Raw genomic sequence first — 26,563 nt, forward strand, 5'->3', positions numbered from 1 at the left:
TCAAATATGCAGTACAGTATTGCTATCGTTGCCATTCTGTACATTATATCCCCATGACTTACTTTATAACTGGTAATTTTTTTTTTTTTTTACTTTAACCCATTCCACCAATCCTGATGGAGAAGGAAATGGCAACACACTTCAGTATTCTTGCCTGGAGAATCCCATGGACAGAGGAGACTGGCAGGCTACAGTCTGTGGGGTTGTAAGAGTCAGACACGACTTAGTAACTAAACCACCACCAGCAAGCCTCAAGCTCCTTTCTTTGCAACCACCAGTCTGTTCTCTGTATACATAAATGTTGGGTGTCAGAGTTTTTTTAGCTTGTTTTTAAGATTCCACATATATGTAAAATCATAACAGTATTTGTCTTCTCTGTATGACTTATTTCACTTAGCATAATGCAAGATTTCATTCCTTTTTAAGGGTAAATAATGTATGTATATGTATGTTTATATATATAACTTATTTATCTGTTCATCCATCAATGGGCACTTAGGTTGTTTTTGTATCTTGGCTATTGCAAATAATGAACATGGAGGTGCATGTATCTTTTCCAGTTTGTGTTCTAATTTTTCTTCAGATACCCTGAAGGGGAATTTCTGAGTCATATGGTAGTTCTATTTTTACTTTTTTGAGGAAACTCCATACTGTTTTCAGTAGTCACTGTACCAATTTTCATTTCCACCAAAGGTGGACAAAAGAAACTTTTTATCCACATTCTCACCAAATTTGTTATTTATTTACTTAAGTCATTTTAACAGGTGTGAGGTGATATCCTATTGTGATTTTTATTTGTATTTCCCTGATGCTTAGTGATGTTGAGCATCTTTTCATGGGTCTATTGACCATCTTTATGTGTTCTTTGTGAAAATGTCTGCTCAGATCTTCTACCTATTTTAAAATCAGATTGTTTGGAGTTTTTTGTTTTGTTTTTGCACTGTATGAGTTCTTTATATATTTTGGATATTAATCTCTCTTCATATATAGGATTTGCAAATATTTTCTCCCTCTGAGCAGGTTGCCTTTTCATTTTGTTGATGGTTTCCTTTGCTGTGCAAAACCTTTTTAGTTGATGTATTCCCCTCTTGTTTGTTTTTACTTTCCTTTGCTTTTGAAGTCAGTTCCAAAAAACCATCACCAAAACTGGTTTCTAAGAGTTTACTGCCTATATATATTATTTTTTTCTTCTAGGAGTTTTATGGTTTCAGGTGTTCCATTCAAATCTTTAAAGTGTTTTGAGTTCATTTTTTTAAGAGAGTAAGGAACTCATTTGACTGTCTGCGAACTATACTTATGATTACCATAGGATTTTTGAAATGGAGTCATTAATTATGGACCTCTCAGGGAATTTATTTTTCCCCTTAGGAATGTATTAGTTTATATCTCTAGGTCCATAAAAAGAAGAGACTTTTGTGGTCCTTTAAAAAATCAGTCTCATTACTAAACCAGTAAGCCATAATATCATTGAGGGCAAGGTCACACTTTGTAAGATGAGAACAACATCACATATATAGAATCAGATCAAGCTGGAATAATTTCTCAGCTTTGTTCCTTACTAGCTGTGCAACCTTGGGCAAGTAACTACCTCTCTGAGGGTCAGTAGGTCACACGTTTCACAACAGCTCCTGGTGTCATGAGCCATATGTCTGTTTTAGGTAGTGCTCAGGGCAGTTTTCTCTTGAGTTATTAACTGAGTGTTTTCTTTGAATTCTACTTGAATTTGTCTTGTTTGGTGAAGTTCACGCCTACCACCATAGACAACGGGACTGTTTAGCACACACTTAAGGATTGTTAACTGCTCAAATCCATAGCGTGGCGTGCATCTCTAATTTTCCAGCACTGGGGTGAAAATGCAGATTCTGATTGGGCAGCTTTGGAGTGAGGACCAGGCTCTGCACTGCAAAGCAGTTCCCAGGTGATGTCCGAGCCAGACCGCTAGTGCTCGACCACCACCTCCACTAATACTACAGATACTTGGGTCTGGAGCATTTGCAGTGACGTGGGGCAGTCCTGTGCATTGTGGGAGGTCCAGCAGCATCCCTGGCCGTTTCCCCAGGATGCCAGTGACTCCCAAGCTGCAGCTAGGTCACCTGAAACGCCTCCAGACATTGGGAAATACCCTAAATCGGTGGGTGGAGAATAGGATGCCCTATGGGATGCCACTGGCAAGGTGCGTGCACCTCGGGGCAAGCCGGTAGGGATCCTGGAGGTCGGTGCAGACTGGGAAACAGAGGCCGGGCTCCGTGCGCAGCGCCCACGCTCCCATAGGCTGGACGGAAACTTTCGGCTCCTCTCGGAGCACCGAGCCCTCACGCACCTCCCCTCCATGCGCACTGCGTACGTGCACGGCGTCCGCACACGCGGCGCAGCCGCCGGAAGTAAGTACTTATAGGCCAGTCGATGCCTTAGCTCTCAGCCGCTTGTAATCAGCCTGACGTGGCTGCAGTTTCCCCGTCGTCGCTCGCCCGGATGTCCCGCACACTGCCCGGCCTTCCCTGTGCCCCACACTCCTCAACAGCCTTTGGAGGGGGAAGCCGCAAGCTACCCACCCAGGAGGAGGCCGTCCGTGTCAGGTGGGTGACGGGCCAAGGCTCAGGCGCCGCCATTGTGCCGCCCTCCAAGCCTGGTGGGGGCGGGGGTTTGAGTTCATCTTCGTAAGATTGAATTTACAGGTGGCGTAAGATTGTGGTCCACATTGCTTCTTTTGCGTGTTGCTTCCTAGTTTTCCAAACCCCAGCTACTGAACATACTGTCCTTTCCCCATTGTATATTCTTGGCTGGTTTGTCATAAATTAATTGACCATACACGTACTGATGTTCTGGGCTTTCTGTCCTGTGTCCTTTGATGCGAGTACTATGCTGTTTTGGTTACTCTAGGTTGGTAATATAGTTTGAAGTTATAGAATAGGAGAAAGTATTTGCGAACCATGCGACTGACAAGAGGTTAATATCCAAAATATGAAAACAGCTCATACAACTTAATTTGGAAAAAGCAAACAACCAAATGGAAAACTGTGAAGAAGTCCTAAATAGACATTTTTCCAAAGAAGACATCCAGATGTCCAACAGGCACATGAAAAGATGCTCCACATGACTAGTTATTAATTGAAAATCAACACCACTATGAAGTATCACCTCACAGTGGTCGAAGTGGGTCATCACCAAAAAGTCTGTGGGAATGTAAATTGGTGAATCCATTATGGAAAACCATATGGAGGTTCCTTAAAAAATTAAGAGTTACTTTATGACCCAGCAATCCCTCTCCAGGGTATTTATCTGGAAAAATGAAATCTCTAATTTGAAAAGATACATGCTCTCCAGAGTTCATTGCAGCACACTTTACAATAGCCAAGACATGAAACAACCCAAGTGCCCGTAAACAGATGACTGGCTTGAGATGTGGGTCTACACACACACACACATATACATATATATGTATATATAAAATATAGATATATGTATATAAATAGTGGAATATTATTCAGCTGTTAACAAGATTGAAATATTGTCATTTGCCCCAGCATGCATGGACCTAGAGAATATTATACTTTGTGAAGTAAGTCAGAGAATGACAAATACTATTTGATATTTGATTTTCACTTTTATGTGTAATCCAAAAATAATATAAATTTATTGTTCACAGACATTGAAAACATATGCTTACTGAAGGGAAGATGGAAAGAGGAATGAATTGGGAGTATGGGATTAACATACAAACTACTATACATAAAACAGATAAGCAACAAGGATTTCTTTGTATAATAGAGTACCTTTGAAACCTTAAATAATTCCACAGGGGGGCATCAGCCAATTCTGGGTTTTCAATTGTTATGAAACAGCAAGTAAAAACTTGGTTAGATTTAAACTGGTTTTTTCTCTTTAGATTTTTGATTAAATTGAAACAGTACTGGCTTAAACTGATTTTGTCTCCTTAAATAGATTGTTGATTATTCAAACCTTGCTGTCATTTTGTAGAAACAGCACTGTACGTATGTAAAATGGGAATCCCATATCTCTAGTATTACCCTAGAGCCAGGAACTCAAAGAATAGAAGTGTGGCCACCTGAGCTCCTTTAAGTGTGAAGCCCTTCAAAAGGAAAATCTGGCTTCCAGCAGCATGAGTAGCTTATATGGACTGACTCAAACTAGCCAGAGGATTTCCAACTTTGAAATTCCCCTCACTCTTTCCCTTTTGCTCTGACCTGGAATTGGGGAGACAAATTTGACAGCCTTGCCAGTTAACCTTGCCTTAAAGCTCTCTTTTTTCTCAAAAGCCAGTGCCATAGTGTTGCCTTCTATGTGTGTCTAGTAGGGAGCCCTTGCTAGGTAACAATTTGGGGAACACAAAGTTTTCTAGGTCTTGTGACCACTTGCTTGAGGCACTGCAGTTCCTGGTAGAGTGTGCATGCACTCTTGCCACTGCCCTGAGTGGCCGCCTAAACCACGTTTGTCTAGAGTGTCAGCTGTGGGGTTTCTGCTTCCCAGCATGCCTCTTCAGGTCCTGAGTGCTGCTTTCACTTTTTAGAAAGAACACGGCTTCTGGACCAGAGGCCTTTGGAGTGAGTGATGTACTTAGAATGCTTTGTGCCTAGATTGTCTAATAACCTCGCTAGGACTGTGGGTTAGAGTATTACACGGGGAAGATTTTTGTCAGGTTATAGTTCTGAGACTAGGGTTGGAGTCTCACTCTGTGGAGACAAGATTAAAGGTTACAACCAGTGAGATTCTCAAAAGATTGGGTTAGACTCCTGAACCCTGGGTTGAAGTCCTATTGTTCTGGATTTTTTTGTCCATGTTTTTTCTATGTCTGACTGTTTTGTTAGAATTGGCTCATAGGGGTTGGTTCTTAGGTGACTGCATCAAAATTTTATTAAACCTGATATTAATGAAAGTTCTCTGCCTCAGGAGATCACATTACCCCCTGACTAGGAACATTACCTAAAGGAAGTGTAAGGGTTTTTCACCTGTGCCAAGTATAATTTCCTGGCAGTATTGATACAGGTGTACATTCTTCATGGAAGCAGCCCTGGTTATCTTGTTGGGGTGAGAGGTAACTCCTGAGCAAGTAACTCCTAAGTAAAAGGCTTAATCAGTATTCCAGGTTTAAAACCCAAGAGCTGAGAATGGTCTGTGGATTATAAATCTCTGGAAAATATCTAGAGATATTTTCTCTAGGAGAAATGAAGGAGTGTGAAGCTGGAAAATTGCCCATTACAGAGAAGCCTGTGAAGCCCAGGCTCTGTGTCACTCACCACCCCGAAAAACATACTGGACTGGGTGAAGAGGGTGGTGGGAGAGGTGAGAGGAGAAATGATGGAGTGTAAAGCAGGAAAAGTGTCTACCCCAGAAGAGCATACCCAGTGCCTGGATTAAAGGAATTTTATACATTTTGGTTTTTCTTCGCTGAGAATTTTAATATTCTTTTGTATGAGTCCAACTTGCAGGGAGTTAGTATTGAAATGCTTTTAAGTGTGTGTGTGTGTGTGTGTGTGTGTGTGTGTGTGTGTGTGTGTGTAACATAAATTTATCAGGAGGAAAAACAAAATGATGACCCTAAAGGCCATGGGCCATATGGAAGCCTCATGAATAGTTCTTTGTGGAAGTGGCCCAGACATCTAGATCATAGCACATCTGGTCTATGATCCTGCTGGGGAGGTAAAATGTTTTGGTCATCTACCAGGAAGATTATACCAGTACATGCTCAAAAAGGAAGTGAGGGCTTCAGTATGTCACCTTGTATACTCTTGAATTCCTCCTCAAATTCAGCTCAGATGTGTCTAAGACAGCCTTCTCACTTGGATTTCTTCAAGGTGATACAGTCACCTCTTCCATCACCCTCCTCACCCAGTATGTTTTTCAGGGTCATGAGGGACACAGAGCCTGAACTTCATAGGTTTCTCTATAATAGGCAAGCTTGCCTTTAGCACATGGGGTGGGGGAAATTAATAGGAACCTCTGACAAAATTTGCTACAGCCTTGGAACTGTTTGGACAGATTCCTTGGTAACTAGGTAGCATGCGAGACTTTCAGGGTACAGTGCTTGACAATCATCTCTAATAGAAAGCTTCTCAGTGTTCCCTAAGTAACCCTTCACATCCGAAATGCTCATCGTTGAAATGTCCATCTTCTGAAGTGGCTTCTCCAGGGAATTCTTACAGTTAGGTTGTATAGAGTTGCTGTACGTTTGCTTGCTCCTTTCCAGAAGCCAAAGTAGGAGACAGAATTGGTTTCCTAAATCCTCAGGCTCTTGCTCTCTCATGCCTCTTGAGGTTGTTTGAGTTCCATATACTTTTTTTTTTGGGTGGGAAGGTGGGATATTTTCTAGAGTTTTGCAGTCCATAGACTGTTCTCAGCTCTTGAGTTTTAAACCTGGGATCCTAATTAAGCCTTTGACTTAGAAGTTACTTGCTTGTATGTTTTCTCCCCCCATTTCTCTTCCCATCTTTCTCCCTGTCTCTCTTCCCATTCTCAGAGAAGCCAGTTAACCCCTCAGAACCAGCAACAAGGTCAAAAATAGTTGAGAGGGGGCAAGCTTCTAGTGTGTCCTGGTGTTTTCTATAAAGCAAAGTGTGTTCTGAACCACTGATTGGCAAACCATGGTGCCTTTCTTCATGTTTCATGAACTGAAGGATTTTCCAGGTGCAGCCAACATTGCTGCATCACATAGCCCTTAAGTTTCTTGTAAGACTGCTAGTTGATTTTGGGCCCAAACCATGAAGGCTTGAAATAGGTGGCTGGCCTTTGCTAAAGGCACTTGTTCTAGGCTCATCCGTGTTCTTGTTGGCTGAGAAATAAATTGTTGAGAGCACAGCTATGGAGGGGGTCTGTACAGCCAACTGCAGAGCACTGACTTCACCAAGGACTTGTTTTTCCTCAGAGGAGGGTCTCCTAGATGGCAAACTCTTAGCTGTCCTCCCATCAGCTCTGCCTTGCACTGTGGTTATCAACTTTCCTCAGTAAAGAGTAGTTAGGTACAAGGAGTGGGCTCACAACATTTGATCTCGACTTGACTTCTCTAGTTATTTTGTACACTGTTCAGCAGCGACAAGGAGAGATCCTCAGACAAAACCTGTCTTACTCAGTCAGAGTCTAATGCTCTCCACTATATTTGGCTCCTCCTCTGGTGTTGGTTCAGACGGTAAAGCATCTGCCTACAATGCAGGAGACCCAGGTTTAATCCCTGGGTCAGGAAGATCCTCTGGAGAAGGAAATGGAAACCCACTCCAGTACTCTTGCCTGAAAAATCTCTTGGACGGAGGAGCGTGGTGGGCTACAGTCCATGGGGTTGCAAAGAGTTGGACACGACTGAGTGACTTCACTTTACTTTACTTTACTCTGGTGTCTCCTGCAGTTTCCTCACTGTTTGAAGGGGGAATCTCTGCCAACCTTGTGAAGACTTCCTCCAACAATGCTTCTAGAGCCATGGGTCTAACCTTAGCCCCTTCCTTACTAGGTAGTCAAAAGGGATTGGTCTCTTCTCCATGTACCTGCCAGGTTACTCAGTTCAGCCCGGGGGTACTCTGCTTCAGTCAGGGCAATATCCTCTGAGACAGGTTCCTGCAGGTCTGGATGACCAAGGTCAACCGAGGGGATTTATATGTGTGAACTCCCCATTTATCCCTGACCTATATAACTGGGAAAGATTTTAAGGTACAGCTTTTTGTACGTGCCTGAATGTCCTGTTCTCTTGCTGGGGCAGGATCTACTAACAAAATTAAATGAATTTTACTAGAAAAAGTAGATATTAAAATATTCCCAGATCAAGCCTATTCCTGCCAAGTTGCACTATTACAGTTGGTAGGTCAGCCTCAACAAAAGTACCTGAAGAAATTCTGGTAAAGGTAAGAGTGAATATTTGTACTGATGAAGGCCAGGAAGAAACAAGACAGCTGACCTGATAGTAAAACTCTGTTCATGTGCCAAGGCTCCCAGTTTAGAGGAGCTAAATGCTTCTTTATAAAGAGGCATGTTAAGAAAGGTATAAAGCCACTGATAACCACTTTTCTCAAATTCCAACTAGTCAGACATTGCCAATTCCCATGTAACACTCCAGTCTTGGTGGTACAAATACTGGAGACCAGAGGTTATTGTTCTGTACAGGATTTGAGAGGCAGTAGGAGAAGGCAATGGCACCCCACTCCAGTACTCTTGCCTGGAAAATCCCATGGACGGAGGAGCCTGGTGGGCTGCAGTCCATGGGGTCGCTAAGAGTCGGACACGACTGAGCGACTTTGCTTTCACTTTTCCCTTTCATGCACTGGAGAAGGAAATGGCAACCCACTCCAGTATTCTTGCTTGGAGAATCTCAGGGACGGCAGAGCCTGGTGGGCTGCCATCTTTGGGGTCGCACAGAGTTGGACACGACTGAAGTGACTTAGCAGCAGCAGCAGCAGCAACCAAATTGTAGTACAACCAGTGGTGTGTACTTACACTCTGCTTACAACTTTATCTAGAGAATTTTGCTAGTTACAGTTCTGGACTTAAGATGTTTTTTGCTACATATTCCTAAGTTCCAAGTCCCAGGAATTGTTTGCCTTTAATGGGATTACCCAGGTACTAGTATAGAAACAGAAATATTATTGGATGGTACTTCCACAAGAATTTAAGAATGTCCCCGCCATCTTTGGGGAATCCTTAGCCAAGGACTTAAGGAATTTCCAAATAAATGAGAAAGTCTTACTATGATACACTAATTGCTCATAAAACTACAAAAGTAAAAATTACACTCCTCTCTTTAAGCTTTCTGGCAGACCAGGGATATAAAATCTCCAAGAAAAAAGTAAATTTCTCAACCTACTGTGAAGTATCTAGGGCTTGAGTTAGCAAAAGGACAAAGAAACTTATTGCTCGATTGAAGGGAGTTATTAGTTTGGGTTACTGTACCCATCACCAGAAGGCAACTGAGAGGACCGTAAGGCATGACTGGGTTTTGTCTTATTTCGCTTCCTAACTTTAGACTCATGGCCAGACATCTATGTGAGGCTCCTAAAGGAAATGACATTGACCCATTAAGCTGGGCTGCAGCTTGCCATTAGGTGTTCCGTGTCATACAAATAATTGAAGAAGTCTGTTCTTGTAGATTTGACTGGATCGATCAACCTTTAGGATATCCAGATATAGACATGTTTATGGATGGGTGCAGTTTCATGGATCAGAGACTTTAAAAGGCTGGATATGCAAGAGCAACTCATCAGCAAGTCCTGAAAGCAAAAGTACAAGATACTGAATATAGTTTTCTGTGCTATACAGTAAATTGTGTTGTTTATCTAAATATTTTATATGTAATAGTGTGTGTCTTTAATCCCATACTCCTAATTTACCCCTTCTTCCCCACCTCCCCCATTTCTCCTTTTAACCATATGTTTTCTATGTCTGCAAGTCTGTTTCTATTTTGTCAGTAAGTTAGACTTCCCTGGTAGCTCAGCTGGTAAAGAACCTGCCTGCAATGCAGGAGACCTGGTTTTGATTCCTGGGTCTTGAAGGTGTGCTGGAGAAGGGATAGACTACACATTCCAGTATTCTTGGGCTTTCCTGGTGGCTCAGCTGGTAAAGAATCTGCCTGTAATGTGGGAGACCTGGGTTCAATCCCTAGGTTGGGAAGATCCCCTAGAGAGGGGAATGGCTACCCACTCAAGCATTCTGGCATGGAAAATTCCATGGACTATATAGTCTATGGGATCATAAGGAATTGGACACGACTGAGCTACTTTCACTTGTATTATTTTTTAGATTCCAAATATAAGTAGTAAATCCTGGTCTTTCTGTGTGACTTACTTCACTTAATATGATAATCTCTGGGTGTATCCATGTTGGTGCAGATGGCGATATTTCATTCTTTTTACAGCTGAGTAGTATTCCATTGTAGGGTTTCCCTGGTGGCTCTGTGGTAAAGAATGCACCTGCCAATGCAGAAGATGTGGGTTTGACCCCTAGAGAAGGAAATGGCAACCAACTTCAGTATTCTTGCCTGAGAAATCCCATGGACAGGGGAGCCTGCCGGGCTACAGAGCATGGGATTGCAAAAGAATTAGACATGACTTAGTGATTTCACTTTCACGCATTGGAGAAGGAAATGGCAACCCACTCCAGTGTTCTTGCCTGGAGAATCCCAGGGACTGGGGAGCCTGGTAGGCTGCCGTCTATGGGGTCACACAGAGTCGGACACGACTGAAGCGACTTAGCAGCAGCAGCAGCAGTGACTAAATAACAATCACATCTTTAGTCATCTGTTGATGATGAACATTTAGGTTGCTTCCATGTCTTGGTTGTTGTGAATACAGCTTCTGTGAACATTAGGGTGCATGTATCTTTTCAAGTTAAGAGTTTCCATCTTTTCCAGATATATGCCCAGTAGTGGGATTGCTGGATCATATGGTAACTAACTCCACTTTTTTAAGGAACATCTAGACTCTTCTCTGTAGTGGCTACCTCAATTTACATTCCTACCAACAGTATAGAAGGATTCCATTTTCTCCATACTCTATCCAGCAGTTATTATCTGTAGACTTTTTGATGATGGCCATTCTGACCAGTGTGAAGTGATACTTCATAGTACTGGTTGTTCAGTTGCTAAGTCATGTCCGACTCTTTGTGACCCCGTGGATGGTAGCACGTCAGGCTCCTCTGTCCTCCACTCTCTCTCAGAGTTTGCTCAAATTCATGTTCATTGAGTCAGTGATGCTACCTAACTATCTCATCCTCTGCCACCCCCTTCTTTTGCCTTCAGTCTTCCCAGCATCAGGGTCTTTTTCAGTGAGTCAGCTCTTTGAATCAGGTGGTCAAAGTTTTGGAGCTTCAGCAACACTCCTTCCAATGAACATTCAGGGTTGATTTCCTTTAGGATTGACTGGTTTGATGTTCATGCAGTTCAGGGGGCTGTCAAGAGTCTTCGTGAGCACCACAATTCAAGAGTGTCAGTTCTTTGGCACTCATGTACTCATATCCGTACATGACTACTGGAAAAGCTGTAGCTTTGTCTATACAGATCTTTGTTGGCAAAATGATGTCTCTGCTTTTTAATATGCTGTCTAGGTTTGTCATGGCTTTCTTTCCAGGGAGCAAGCATTTTTTTTTTTTTAATTTCATGATTGCAGTCACCATCTGCAGTGATTTTGGGGCCCAAGAAAATAAAATCTGTCACTGCTTCCACTTTTCCCCTTCTATTGGACATAAAGTGATGGGACTGGATGCCATGATCTTTGCTTTTTGAATGCTGAGTTTCAAGCCAGCTTTTTCACTCCTCTATCACCCTTATCAAGAGGCTCTTTAGTTCTTCTTCACTTTCTGCCCTTAGAGTGGTATCATCTGTGTATCTGAAGTTGTTGATATTTCTCTGGCAGTCTTGATTCCAGCTTGCGATTCATCCAGCCTGTTATTTCATATTATGTAGTCTGCATATAATAAGTAAGCAGCATAACAATACAGCCTTGTAGTACTCCTTTCCCAGTTTTGAACCAGTTAGTTGTTCCCCATCTGGTTCTGACTGGGTCATCTCTTGACCCTCATATACATCTCTTAGGAGACAGGTGAGGTGGTCTGGTACCTCAACTCTTTTAAGAATTTTCCGCAGTTTGTTGTGACCCACGCACTCAAAGGCTTTTGAGTAGTCCATGGAGCAGAAGTAGATGCTTTTCTGAACTCCCTTGCTTTTTCCATGATCTAGTGAATGTTAGCAGTTTGATCCCTGGTTTGTCTTCATTTTCAAAGCCCAGCTTGTACATCTGGAAGTTCTTGGTTCACATACTGCTGAAGCCTGGCTTGAAGGATTTTGAGCATAGCCTTATTAGCATGTGAAATGAGCACAGTTGTATGGAAGCTTGAGCATTCCTTGGCATTGCCTTTCTTTGGGATTGGAATGAAAACTGACCTTTTCAAGTTCTGTATCCACTGTTGAGTTTTCCAAATTTCCTGGCATAGTGAGTGTAGCACTTTAACAGCATCATCTTTTAGGATTTTAAATAGCTCAACTGGGATTCTGTCACCTCCTCTAGCTTTGTTCATAGTAATGCTTCCTAAGGCCCACTTGACTTCACACTTCAGGATGTCCAGGTCCAAGTGAGTGATCACATCATTGTGGTTATTTGGGTCATTAAGACCTTTTTTGTGTAGTTCTTCTGTGTATTCTTGCCACTTTCTCTTAATCTCTTATGCTTCTGTTGAGTCTATTGTTTTCCTCTATTTCTTTGCATTGTTCACTTAAGAAGGCTTTATTATCTCTCCTTGCTATTCTCTGAAACTCTGCATTCAGTTGGGTTTATCTTTCCCTTTCCCTCTTGTCTTTCACCTCTCTTCTTTCTCCAGCTATTTGTAAAGCCTACTCAGACAACCACTTTGCCTTCTTGCATTTCTTTTTCTTTGGGATGGTTTTGGTCACTGCCTCCTGTACAGTGTTATGAACCTCCATCCATAGTTCTTCAGGCATTCTGTCTATAAGATCTAATCCCTTGAATCTAGTCATCATTTCCACTGTATAATTATAAATTTTATTTAGGTCATACCTGAATGGCCTAGTGGTTTTCCCTACTTTCTTCAATTTAAGTCTGAATTTTGCAAGAAGGAGTTCGTCATTTGGCCACAGTCAGCTCCAGGTTTTTTTTTTTTGTTTTTTTTTGTTTTTGGTAACTGTATAAAGCTTCTCTATCTTTTGGTGCAAAGAACATAATCAATCTGATTTCAGTATTGACCATCTGGTAATATCCATGTGTAGAGTTGTCTCTTGGGTTGTTGAGAAAAGATGTTTGCTATGACCAGTGTGTTCTCTTGATTAAACTCTGTTAGCTTTTGCGCTGTTTCATTTTGTACTCCAGGGCCAAACTTGTCCTGTTATTCCAGGTATCTCTTGACTTCCTACTTTTTCATTCCAATCCCCTATGATGAAAAGGACGTCTTTTTTGGTGTTAGGTGTAGAAGGTGTTACAGGTCTTCATAGAACCAGTCACACAGAACCACCCTATGAAGGGTTCTCCTTCAGCTTCTTCGGGATTAGTGCTTGGGGCATAGACTTGGATTACTGTGATGTTGAATAGTTTCCCTGGAAAATGAACCGTGATCATTCTGTTGTTTTTGAGATGTTCATTGTGGTATTGATTTGCGTTTCTTTAATAATTATGCCTGTGGAGCATCTTTTCATGTTCCTGTTGGCCATTGGATGTCATCTTTGGAGAAAAGTCTATGGAGGTCTTTGCCCGTTTTTCGATTGGGTTGTTTGTTTTTTGATTGTTGAGCTGTATGAGCTTTCTGTATTATGGAAATTAATCCCTTATTGGTCAAATCATTTAAAAATATTTTCTCCCATTCTGTAGATTCTTTGGTTTATGGTTTCCTTTGTTGTGCAAAAACTTTCAAGTGTGATTAGGTTCCATTTGTTTATTTTGTTTTTATTGCCATTCCTCTAGGAAATGGATCCAAAAAATGTTGCTGTTACTTATGTCAGAGTGTTCTGCCTATGTTCCTTAGGAGTTTTAAGTATCAGTCTTAAATTTAGGTCTTTAACCCATTTTGGCTCAGACTTTTAGAAGATGGCAGAGTAGAAGGATGTGTGCTTATCTTCTCCTGTGAGAACTCCAAAATTACTACTTGCTGCTGAACAACCATCAACAGGAGAATGTTGGATCCCACCTAAAAAAGATACCCCATGTCCACGGGCAAAGCAGAAGCCCCAGTAAGATGGTAGGAGGGGCAAAATCACATTTAGAATCAAGCCCCATACCCACCAGGGATGCTCGGAGGGCTCAAACAAAACCTTGTGCACACCAGGAGATGGACCCCAATGAGACTGAGCCAGACCTGCCTTTGAGTGTTTGAGTGTCTCCTGTGGAGGTACGCGTCAGCAGTGGCCTGCCGCAGGGGCAGGGATCTGGGTGCAGCAGACCTGGGTATAGCATAAGCCCTCTTGGAGGAGGTCACCATTAACCCCACTATAGAGCTGCCAGAGATACCACAGGAGATGACAAGAGTGAACATCAACATTTTAGGAATCAGTGAACTAAAATGGACTGGAATGGGCGAATTTAACTCAGATGATCATTATATCTACTACTGTGGGCAAGAATCCCTTAGAAGAAATGGAGTAGCCCTCATAGTCAACAAGAGAGTCCAAAATGCAATACTTGGGTGCAATTTCAAAAATGACAAAATGATCTCTGTTCGTTTCCAAGGCAAACCATTCAATATCACAGTAATCCAAGTCTATGCCCCAACCAGTAATGCTGAAGAAGCTGATGTTGAATGGTTCTATGAAGACCTACAAGACCTTCTAGAAATAACACCAAAAAAGATATCCTTTTCATTATAGGGAACTGGAATGCTAAAGTAGGAAGTCAAGAGATACCTGGAGTAACAAGCAAGTTTAGCCTTGGATTACAAAATAAAGCAGGGCAAAGGCCAACAGAGTTTTGCCAAGAGAATGCACCAGTCATCTAAAACCCTCTCTTCCAACAACACAAGACACGACTCTACACATGGACATCATCAAATGGTCGATATGGAAATCAGATTGAATATATTCTTTGGAGCTTTAGGTGGAGAAGCTCTATATAGTCAGCAAAAACAAGACCAGGAACTGCCTGTGGCTCATATCAGGAACTCCTTATTGCAAAATTCAGACTAAAATTTAGGAAAATAGGGAAAACTACTAGACCATTCAGGTATGACCTAACTCATACATGTGGAAGTGACAGTGGAAGTAACAAACAAGAATGTTTGCTCATCTTTTTCTGTGAGAATTGCAGAATTACTACTGGATTACACAGTGGAAGTGACAAATTCAAAGGATTATATCTGATAGACTGAGTGCCTGAAAACTATGGACAGAGGTCATGACATTGTATAGGAGGCAGTGCTCAAGACCATCCCCGAGAAAAAGAAATACAAAAAGGCAAAATGGTTGTCTGAGGAGGCCTTACAAATAGCTGAGAAAAGAAGAGAAGCTAAAGGCAAAGGAGAAAAGGAAAGATATACCCATTTGAATGCAGAGTTTCAAAGAATAGCAGGGAGAGATAAGAAAGCCTTGCTCGGTGATCAATGCAAAAAAAAAACAACAGAGGAAAATAACAGGACAGGAAAGACTAGAGATCTCTTCAAGGAAACTAGAGATACCAAGGGAACATTTCATGCAAAGATGGGCACAGTAAAGGACAGAAATGGTATGGACCTAACAGAAGCAGAAGATATTAAGGAGAGGTGGCAAGAATACGCAGAAGAACTATACAAAAAACATCTTCATGACCCAGATAACCACAGTGGTGTGGTCACTCACCTAGAGCCAGATATCCTGGAATGCGAAGTCAAGTGGGCCTTAGGAAGCATCAATACGAACAAAGCTAGTGGAGAAGATGGAATTCCAGTTGAGCTATTTCAAATCCTAAAAGATAATGCTGTGAAAGTACTGCACTCAATATGCCAGCAAATTTGGAAAACTCAGCAGTGGCCACAGGACTGGAAAAGGTCAGTTTTCATTCCAATCCCAAAGGAAGGCAATGCCAGAGAATGTTCAGACTACTGCACAATTGCACTCATCTCACACGCTATCATATATAATCACAATTCTGCCCGCAAGGCTTCAACAGTACGTGAACCATGAACTTCCAGACATTCAAGCTGGATTTAGAAAAGGCAGGCAGAGGAACCAGAGATCAAATTGCCAGCATCGATTGGATCATTGAAAAAGCAAGAGAGTCCCAGAAAAACATCTACTTCTACTTTATTGACTAGCCAAAGCCTTTGACTGTGTGGATCACAACAAACTGTGGAAAATTCTTCAAAAGATGGGAATACCAGACCACCTTCCCTGCCTCCTGAGAAATCTGAATGCAGGTCAAGAAGCAACAGTTAGAATTGGACATGGAACAGCAGACTGGTTCCAAATCGGGAAAGGAGTGTGTCAAGGCTGTATATTGTCACCCTGCTTATTTAACTTATATGCAGAGTATATCATGGGAAGTGCCAGGCTGGATGAAGCACAAGGTGGAATCAAGATTGCTGGGAGAAGTACCAATATCCTTAGATACGCAGATGACACACCCTTATGGCAGAAAGTGAAGAAGAACTAAAGAGCTGCTTGACTTAAGTGAAAGAGGAGAGTGAAAAAGTTAGGTTAAAACTCAGCATTCAGAAAACAAAAATCATACCATATGGTCTCATCACTTCATGGCAAATAGTTGGGGAAACAATGGAAACAGTGACAGACTTTATTTTTTTTGGCTCCAGAATCACTGCAGAAGGTGACTATAGCCAAGAGATTAAAAGACGCTTACTCTATGGAAGAAAAGCTATGACCAACCTAGATAGCATATTAAAAAGCAGAGACTACCTTGCCAACAAAGTTCCGTTTTGTCAAAGCAATGGTTTTTCCATTAGTCATGTATGGATGTGAGAGTTGGACCCTTAAGAAACCTGAGCACCAAAGAATTTGTGCTCTTGAACCGTGGTGTTGGAGAAGACTCTTGAGAGTCCCTTGGACTGCAAGGAGATCCAACCAGTCCATTGTAAAGGAGATTAGTCCTGGGTGTTCATTGGAAGGATTGATGCTGAAGCTGAAACTCCAATACTTTGGCCACCTGATGCAAAGAGCTGACTCATTTGAAAAGACCCTGATGCTAGGAAAGATTGAGGGCAGGAGGAGAAGGGGATGACAGAGGATGAGATGGTTCGATGGCATCATCGACTCAATGGACATGGGTTTGGGTGGACTGAGGGAGCTGATGATGGACAGGGAGGCCTGGTGTGCTGTGGTTCATGGGGTTGCAATGAGTCGGACACGACTGAATGACTGAACTGAACGAGTGCAGCACTTTCCCAGCATCATCTTTTAGGATTTCGAACAGCTCAATTGGAATTCCATCACCTCCACTAGCTTTGTTCATAGTGAACAAGGCTTACTTGACTTCACATTCCAGGATATCTGGCTCTAAGTGAGTGATCACACCATCATGGTTATCTGGGTTTTAAGATCTCTTTTGTATAGTAGTTCTTCAAGGGATACGTTAATGATTTGGAGTCTTTCCTATCATCCTCAGTTGGAGGGAGGGACTATTGCCCCTAGATGTGAACTGTTGTACTCTGTACATTATTGACATAGTGTTTTTGAGAATCAGAGTTGGGAAGCAGGTCCATGGGCATATGGAGACAGTCTCTGGAAGACTCACATTTGAATCAGGACCTATATCTGTGCTTCAAGTGGCTTACATCTGTTCACCATGGATTGGGAGGAACCTCAACCCAATCAGCAGAGCCTCTTTATTGATTTAGTCTAGAAAGTTGGGGGCTGAATCTAGACCCAGGTGATTTTCATCTGGACTTGGTGCCTGCTGTGTCCTGGACCTCTGTCCATACGAAATGGGCTGGTGGACATACTCAGTGGACATGGGGACTGGAACCATGTATTTTAACTTGTGCCTAATCCAGAAAAAGCATGGGATCAAGGAATGGTGATTTTTCATTTGGACCCTAGGCACTGAGAAACGCAGGAACATTTGGAGCAATGCTGAGGGCCTCGAGCCTAGTCCATAAGAAAGTAATGGTGGCTATTCCCTAGAGGACTGGGGGCTGATCTGAAGGCATCCATTTTCAGAAGAAGAGAGGGCAATAGAGGTGCTGGGAAGTGTGTGAAGGGCCTGACATTCTGGCCAGTCAGTGAGGGATCTGCTGGAAGCCAGGTGTCTGGTTTTGACCTGATGTGCCCGTCATTTCCAAGGACCAGTTTGCAGATCTAGATCAAATTCCCCTGATTAGGCCTAACCAAAAATGCCCTCTGCCTGACAGATCGGGTCCAATTGATTTGGAATGTCTTACTTCTGATGTGCTTGCCTCCCTTCTTCCCTAGATGTGGTTTTGGAACTAAAGAGCTAGGCACCTGGAGCAGAGCAGAGGTGGGCCTGTGAAGGTCCTGGCACATGCATGCGTGCTCAGCTGTGTCCAACTCTTGTGACCCCATGGACTACAGCCCGCCCAGCTCCTCAGTCCATGGGATTTTTCAGGTGGGAATACTGGAGTGGGTTGCCATTTCCCGCTCCAGGGTATCTCTTCATCCCAGCGATCAAACTCAAGTCTCCTGTGTCTCCTGCACGGACAGGTGGATTCTTTACCACTGAGCCACCTGAGAAGCCCAGAGTTCTTGGCAGAAGGCCCCCAATGCCAGGCTAGATCTGACTGTTGGTGGGAACAAAGCCACCTGTCCTCTGCCCACAGTAGCTCTCATCATTTGCCTCCTTCCAGTTTGCTTTAGAGCGTCCAGTCTTTTGCCACAGCAGCTCCTTTTTTCTTCCCCATGTTCTTTGTTCCTTGTGTGCCCTCTGTGGGCTGGTCATTGAAGTCCATGGTGGTACAGCCTACCCAAGCTCTGCAGGGAAGAAAGAACTCTAAACCTCTGGGAACAGTTCCAAGTCACTCCTCAGCAGGAACAAATCTGGGAGTGGGTCTCCACCTACTCACACAGCTCTCTGGCCTCCATCCCAAGGAACATACCAGGAGAGCAACTTGCAGGCTGGCTTGAGAGCACTCCCCCTCCAAGACTCCCCTCAGCCTGACCTTGACAGTCCTCAGCCACACTTGCAGGATTTGGCTTGGCCATTCTTATCCCAAGCCACGGAGCTGGGGACCCAAGTTGTAATCTCCAGATGGGCATCCCAGGAAGGAAAGATTCTGCAGCCTGCACATGCTGAGCCTCATGCCTGGCAGTAGCAGGCACTCTCAAGTGAAGAGACGTCCCCTTTGGTGGACCAACACCAGCACTCAGCACTCAGAAGCTTATCAAGCCTCTTAGATGCACTCTTTGTCAGCCAAAGACATTCAAGAAAAGGTACAACCCTTCCTGAATGTGGATTCATGGGAACAGAAGCCACCAGAATCTCCAGAAGCAGCCCTCAGCAAAGAAAAATTTCAGTCTCTTATTGACATGCTGCCAGGCTGAGCACGGTCTCCGATTAGGAGGAAGAAAGAAACTTTCTCCTGATCCCCTTTCAGGTCTTCCTTCTTGGGATCCAGGACCATCTTGATAGAAAAAAGGAACAAGCAACACTTAGTGTTTGGGAAACACACATAGGCAAGAAGACCCATCCTTGACTTGAAAGGCTGAAGGGCTTGAAAACCCTCTGTCCTGTTGCCTCTTTGAGGGTTTCCCAGCTCCACCTGGACTCTGAGGAAGCTTGGACACTAGGAGAGGCACCCTTCCTGAAGTTTTAGTGAAATCTCACATTGTAATGACAAATGTGGCCCAACTCATCTGTCTGCACCATCCCTGAACTGGAACCAGAACAAGAAGATTAGATATAAGAAGGACTTGTTCACATATGTTACTTTCCTGGCAAGATGGTAAGGCACACCTGAAGTGTGGTTGTTGTATAGAAGAGGAGGGAATGTGATGTGGCTTGATGAGCTCTTTTCATGGCTGTGAATGTCAGATCTGGCAACTGGAAGCAACTTAAATCTCTAAGAAGTAATGAGTGCTTCAGAGCTTCAGTCCTTAATATACTGGAGACTTCGCATATTATTTTCCCTTGGAGCATTTGCAATGTAAAAAAAAAAATGGCAGGAGAAGGTACAGTAACATCCCCAACCCATTACTCTGGAAAGTCTAGGAACCTCACTTTCTATCATTTTAGCATGTTTGTATGTATGGGCCTGTATATGTACCTAGAATTTTTCATTATGGATTTAAAAAAAAAAAGTCTGCATTCTGACTCTTCGTGGTCTTCCACAGAACCTGCTCCCTTCCTTTGAAAAGGATACATGGGATTTTCAAGTTGTATGTGACATTCCATTGATTCAACAAGTGTCTCTTTGAATTCACTGTGACTTCTTTGTTGTGGTTTGGTTCATTCATACTACTCTGTCCCATCTTTCCAGTTCTCCTTATCTGTATATACATATACATCTACCTCTATTTTCATTTGACAGGAAGATTGTTAGAGTGGCCACACATGGTGGGATAGTGCCTCTGGAAAAGAGTCTGAATGTGGTAGCCTCTTGACAAATGGGGCTTGAGATTTGGAATGGGACTCCTTTTGGAAAGGATTGTGTATTTCAATATAGCGGGAGGAAGACTACATCAAGGGTGGCTAGAAACACTCAGGTCCTTTGTTGGCAGGACTTCTGCAGGCTGTAGATAGAGCAAAGGGTTATCGTTTAACCCCTTTGGGGTCCAATGACACCCACCACAGAGGAGCCCAAGGATGGGCAGTGGAGCCCACATAGTCATCTGATGGCCTGTGCAGAAGTACATCTGCATGCTCTTGGGATACCCTGGATGCTGTGCATATCGAAGCCTCTGCTCTGGGACTTCCCTGGTGGTCCTGTGGTTGGGACTCCATGCTTCCACTGCAGGGAGCCTGGGTTTGATCCCTGGTTGGGGAACTAAGATCCCATGAGCTGCATGGTGAAGCCAAAATATAAAAGCCTCTGCTCTGACAAGCAACCTACCACTTGAGTTGTCCAGTTGGGAGGTGGTGGAGGTCTGGCAGCCAATGCTTTGGCAAGAGAAGCAATCTAATCAGAAGTTTCAGGAAAGTTTATCAGCAAAAACATCCACCTTCTTGAAGCAAGACTGTCCTAATCCACAAGATGGTCTCATCGCCTCCCCATCTCTGGCACCTGAGGACAAAGGACTAGAATCCGGATGTCTTCAAGACATTCTCCTAAGACTTGAAGACAGTTTGTGGTCCTGTTGGCAGCCATCCACAGGTACCACCTGATGACCATCTTTAGAGTGGGCAGAAAATCAAACACACACAAAAATATAGCAGCCAGAATGGCCATTTGGCCTCTGGAGCCATGATTAAGACATAGATCCTGGACCAGGTTGGGGGTTTTATGCTTTCACAAATGCTATCGTTGAGGCCCTCCTTCTGCCAAGAAGGTTATTGTGCTCATGCTTGAAGCGTTCTACTCAAGTAACTCCTTGTGCTGTAAGTAAATAAGTCCTAGATGCATTTGAGGGTGGAGAGCAAACTGCTGTTTGGAAAGAGTCATGTGCTTCCACAAAACATATGTTTAGTTGAAATAATGGTGTTTTGCTTATGTAGGAGCCACATTCTTCCAGATGTACATCAAAACAAGCACACTCAAATCAGCATTATTTTAACCTAATTAATTAAGAGCCAGTGCAATTATTTGCATTCCAAATTCTAAATAGTCTTAATTGTCTTCATCTTAGTCCATATTTCTGAGTTTCATAATCCTGAGTGGCAAAAGAATATACTAAAGTTGGTCATATGTATGTGTTTTAATTTTTGAATCGCCAGGAGTTCAAACTGAATTGAAATGTTGGCATGGTAGTATTTTTCATCCAAGTCATTCCTTTCAAACACAGCTGTGTCATCAATCATCTGAGTTGCTGCATCCCTTTTTTTATTTAAACACACAGTTTAAAAAATATTAGTTTACACTTCAGGTCTGTATTTTGTTTTCATATTAGGTATAACGAGGTCTGTCTTGGATGCTGTGGGGGTATCTTTGTACTTCCCACCTTATTTGAATTGTCTTTCTTCTCACAAGTTGTTGAGTCATGCCCTTCTTTTCTGCACTTGTGGTTTTCTGATACTCCCAGACCAGAGAGGAGTAACCAGCTACAGATGGTGAATTTTTCTTTCCTTCAGCTATTAAACAATTATATCTTATTTCCCTTTTGGGGGATATTGTCAGAGAACATTGTTTTATAGATTATGTTGTATTTCTATGGGATGCGCTATTCTTAGCCACACATTCAGTGCTGTGTTGGGCATGTGTTGTCGGAATTCATGGAGAGAATATGATCCAGGTCGACCTGGAAGATGAACCTAGGTAATTGAATCACCTCACCCACCCACCCCCAGCCTTGTGCTTGAAATGTGCATTCTGCTCGATTTTGCCAAGAGGTAAGCTTAACAAGGACACACCTTTGAGATAGCAAGGTGTTGTCGGCACCCTTGGACAGTATAGCTGACTGAACTGTTAAGGCTTCTATTTAATGTTTTTAAAGATTCTGGCATACAGGTGGGAAATCATCTTGTGGCTTGCCCGAGATGAGCCTCAGAAGTAAATTCCTTTGCTTGTTGAACATGCCACCTACCTGCTGCTGCTGCTAAGTCGCTTCAGTCGTGTCCGACTCTGTGCGACCCCATAGACGGCAGCCCACCGGGCTCCCCTGTCCCTGGGATTCTCTAGGCAAGAACACTGAAGTGGGTTGCCATTTCCTTCTCCAGTGCATGAAAGGGAAAAGTGAAAGTGAAGTCTCTCAGTCATGTCTGACTCTTAGCGACCCCATGGACTGCAGCCCACCAGGCTGCTCCACCTATCTAGTGTGATTTGCCCCTTTCTTCAGTCTCTGTGGCATGTGAGTAACGAGGTGAGTTTTGCGTTACACGCAGGAAGCTCCTGAGTAGTTGAGATCCAAGAGCATGATCCTTAGGTAGACCCTGCTTTACTCATTCACGCATAGTATTCAAAGTATCATGATCACACCCTCAAATGAAATGATTTAGAAATGGAATGCAGTGGGTTTCTGAAGATGCCAAGGGAGGTGTATAGTGTACATAGGGAAGTTAGGGTGTTCATTTTGGAAAGAACATACCTGAACCTAATCCCGAGGAACCCAGAATCACAGATTGCAACTGAAATCAAACTGAGTATGTGAAAATTAGAGAGTCCTGAAACAAAATTTAGGTGGAAGCATGATGGCAACTTCAGAAGTATCTGGTCCTTCTGGTACTTAAGGCCTCTGAACTTGTTTTTCATTTAATTTCCACTTGCCTCACAGGATTCCTTCAAGGTCACAAATTTTGAATGAGGGTTTATGGTAGGAAGTGGTTGAAATAGACAGGAGTGGAGCATCTTGTGCTTCCAGAAACTGAACAATTGGCCAGCAGTTTCTGTGTGATCCAGGTGGTTCCCCCAACATGGATTTATCAGCTTTTCAAGTGATAAGTTTGCATCAGCATCTGGGCTTTGTTGTTGGATCATCCAAATGACTTGATGCAAAGTGTAAGTGACCACTAAGATTGCAGTGACAGGTTTAATTGGGCTGTATTTCTGGAATAAATTGGGTAAAAAGATTGAGAGTGGCTTGGGCATTTTCTTGAGATGGAAAATGAAGTTGGTAGCCCCATTGCCCATCAAATGGTTCTCTACCAAAAGTCTTAATTAAAGTTGGCACTGTAGATGTACAGAATGACACATAAATTTTCAAATATTTTTAATTTAGTTGATAAAAATATATGTTTTCCAGTAGACCAAGTTTGGAATTTTGAATTGGTTTGGTTCCTTTTTGTTGTTTTTTTCAGTTTTAAGTGGTTAATTTCTGTTGTGTTGATGGAAATAATTAAGAAACAATTCACAGTAAGAATAAAAGAGAGTTTATTTTTGCCAAACTGAAAACTAGACCCCAGAAGACATAGGTTCCAGATTCACTAGAATTGTCTTCCCCTGGATTAAAAAATGGAGGACGCTTATAAAGGCAAAATCTGCAGTTAGTTCCATGAGTTATTTCTAAAGAGTTACTATTGGAGCTGGCAAGAAGTAAGGGTGGTGTAAGTACTGTAAGTAAGTATTGGTTGAAGTCTGAAACCCTTCCTACTCAACAGGGGAAGACCTTGAGACCGTAAGTTTGCAGCTGGAGCTGCTAACAGTTTTCTTCTTCTTTTTTTTAAAGGGCTGGTGGTGTCTTGGAGTTTGATACAGTTCGGGAAATTCAGGATCTCAGTGATGCAGGAACATGTCTGGAACTACAACCATCATGGCCATCTGGTTGCAGTTGGAATGCCTGAAACACAGTTCTATACTTTTTCATAACAAAGAACAAACATCAAATATGATGAGTATGAATATGATGAGTATGTCACTTCAAAGTTTGAAATGAGAAAGATTAGCATGCGCACAGTTAGTCAGCATGACCTCGCTATCTTTAAAGGGAAACTCATCCTCCAAGGAGTACCAGCCTGGGCATCATCAGAAGGGGGACGTTTGTCCTTATCTTGAAAGTGGGTATTGAAAATAATCTAATAAAGGCAGTCTGTGTTTTTTTAATAGTTCAAGCAGATGTGCAAGGTACATATGACAGGCCATAAGAGAGGTTTTTCTGATTAGCACCAAGTATAATAACTTTCCCATGTGTCAGTTGGAGAAGGAAATGGAAGCTCACTCCAGTGTTCTTGCCTGGAGAATCCCGTGGAGAGAGGAGCCTGGTGGTCTACGGTCCACGGGGTCTGCAGAGACTTGGACGTGATTGAGCAACTAACATGAATCAATATATGAAAAATTCTTCCATCAATTTAATGATATCCTGTTTCTCTATGGCTTTGCATTTCATCTGCATGTAATTCTGTGGATTGTTTGTTAATGGTTGGTAGATCCCAACAGTGTTGACTCTTATTTTTTCTGATAGGCATATGTCAAGCTCCCAGTGTCCCATTCAGTTAAAAATGGAATGTAGTCTCTGGACTTACAAGTTTTCCACATGACATAAAGACAGCAGCTAGGCTGGCACCATTGTTTTGCATCTATATGGAATCCACACCCCCAAGACTTTTCCCCTTTTCTGTTCAGCAGGCTGACTCCCAGGAGGACTGTGAAGAAGGAAGCTTGTGTGGAAGCCATATCAAAAGTGTATTCTGTAAGCAGTGCTTCAAAAGAACCCCTACCCTGGTAAAACTACCCGAGAACAATTGGCCTGAGAACTTGGCATTCTAGAAAGCAGAATTCAGGTAAACTTGAATGTTTTTATTCATTCTCTGTCCACATCCAGAAGCAGTCTGGAACTAAGAAATCTGGAGTCAATCTTTTAGGTCTGGAAATTTGCTTATAAGTGTTAGCCTGATGGTGTCATGCAATGTAAAGAATTAAGTAAAAACAACCAACATGTGAAAGTGACATACTAGAAAAAGAGTCTAAGATGAACGTTTTCTCATAGGTTGAATGCCCAATATGCAGTCTGCTACAGGGACTTCAGTTCTGCGGGCGTGCTAGAGAGAGGTGCTTCTCTTCAGGTGCTTGAGACAACAGTGACTCCAGTCTTGGCAATGGTTGTTCATCCCTTGGGAAAACATGGCCAGAGTGAGCTGAGTGGCTATAGGCCCATTCCAGAGGATGGTGAGAAAGAAAAGTCCATGAAATGATGAAACACGAGGCTTGGTTGTGCCATGGAGTTTGGCCCTTTATTGCTTGCCTTCAAAGAACTGCCTGTGCTGAAGACTTCCTCTCTGGTCAGGTAAGAAAGGAGTAATTAAAGAAAAGAGCATTTGAGCACAAGGCCTGGGATGTTACAACATATCAACAAAGATTGACTGTCATTCCCCATAAAGACAAAAATTTCCCCAGAAAGACAAAAATTTCCCCCAGAAATTTTTTCTTGGTTTATCAAATTATCCACACACAACATTCAGAAATGACTGGAAAAACGAACATACGTTGTTCTTTGGTCTTCGGTAGTGAGGAAGCAAGGATATTGTTTCACTGTTGAAGTCAGTGGCACACATTTCAAAGATGGGGATTGGGTACATAAGAGTGTCCTGACCTAGAAGGGACTGTGGCCTGCATCCACTAAGATGTAACTAACTGTAAATGAATATTTCCCAGGCAGCATGGGGTTTTAATTATTGTTATCTGGGTTTAGTGAATTTTTGACAGAGGCACTTGCCCCAATATATTGTGTGTTATGAAACAGTACTGCCTGAGGTCACTGAAGAGAGACAGAGAAACATTATTCAGGCATAAGTGAGGCAAAAAACCAAAACAGAACAAGTAAGAATAAGAGAGAGAAATTGAGACTGAAGCTGAAAGAGAGAAAAACAGAGACAGGTAGAAAGAAGGAGTAGAGATAGAGACAAAGTCTGATACAGCAGCTGGTTGGTTTGATGGTAAGAGAAATCAAGAGAGAGAGGGTGTGCTAGCAAACTCATTCTGACTGTGGGAAAGCACACATTGTCTCCACCGTCACGGGTCTTGACCTTGGATACCAAGAAAAAGACTAAAGAAAAAATGATTATTTTCATTGATGCAGATTGTGTATTTTCTGAAATTCTGTTCTCTTATTCAAAGATGAAAGTATTCTTTGAATAGTTATATAAAGTACATATTATAAGTATCTATGGATATAATATAGATCTTAGATCTTTGAATCATTAATATTTCCATTGGGGGCAGATAGGCCATTCTGGGTTTTCACTAGTTTCCTGGCTTGTTCTGTTGTAGATCACTGCAATAGATCTTGGAAATTGGTAAGCTTGATAAGCTGTAGCTTAAATGAGAGCTAGGGCATAGCCGTTCTCTAGTTTTAGTGGAGGAACTGGCAGTGTTGCATGTTCTGGCTCTTGAACCTGAGTGGGAGCTGTGGCTTGAGCTTACTCTGGTGCTATAGTGGGCAGTAGAGACTCTAGGTCTCGAGATGTTTCAGAGCTTGTTCTGGAGTTGGTGCTGTAGCTCCAAGAAGAGAAAATATCATCAATAGGACTGCTTTCCACATGTCTCAGGAAACTTCTCACTGCCAGTAATTGAAGTTTCAGTCCAAGATGCAATCCACCACCAGGCAGTCCTCCCAGACTACAGTCCAGGGGAAGAGTGATCTGAGCCTCCTCATTGCTCCTGGCCCAGTTCC

The 26,563-nt window shown here is 42.6% G+C and overlaps 1 protein-coding gene across 1 annotated transcript in view; it reads left to right on the forward strand.

Moving 5' to 3' along the window:
- LOC145539551 (uncharacterized) overlaps positions 1-25,962 on the forward strand; it is a 73,155-nt gene extending 47,193 nt beyond the window's left edge. The window contains exons 3-5 of the mRNA XM_081573628.1: positions 23,624-23,789; positions 24,520-24,674; positions 24,881-25,962. Coding sequence (XP_081429754.1) covers positions 23,624-23,763 — 140 coding nt within the window. The 3' untranslated portion in view covers positions 23,764-23,789; positions 24,520-24,674; positions 24,881-25,962. The remainder of the gene's footprint in view (positions 1-23,623; positions 23,790-24,519; positions 24,675-24,880) is intronic.
- The last annotated feature ends 601 nt before the right edge of the window (positions 25,963-26,563 follow it).

This window comes from Giraffa tippelskirchi, chromosome 2 (genome assembly GCF_054371585.1).
Source record: "Giraffa tippelskirchi isolate mGirTip1 chromosome 2, T2T-mGirTip1v1.2.pri, whole genome shotgun sequence".
NCBI classification, from domain to species: domain Eukaryota; kingdom Metazoa; phylum Chordata; class Mammalia; order Artiodactyla; family Giraffidae; genus Giraffa; species Giraffa tippelskirchi.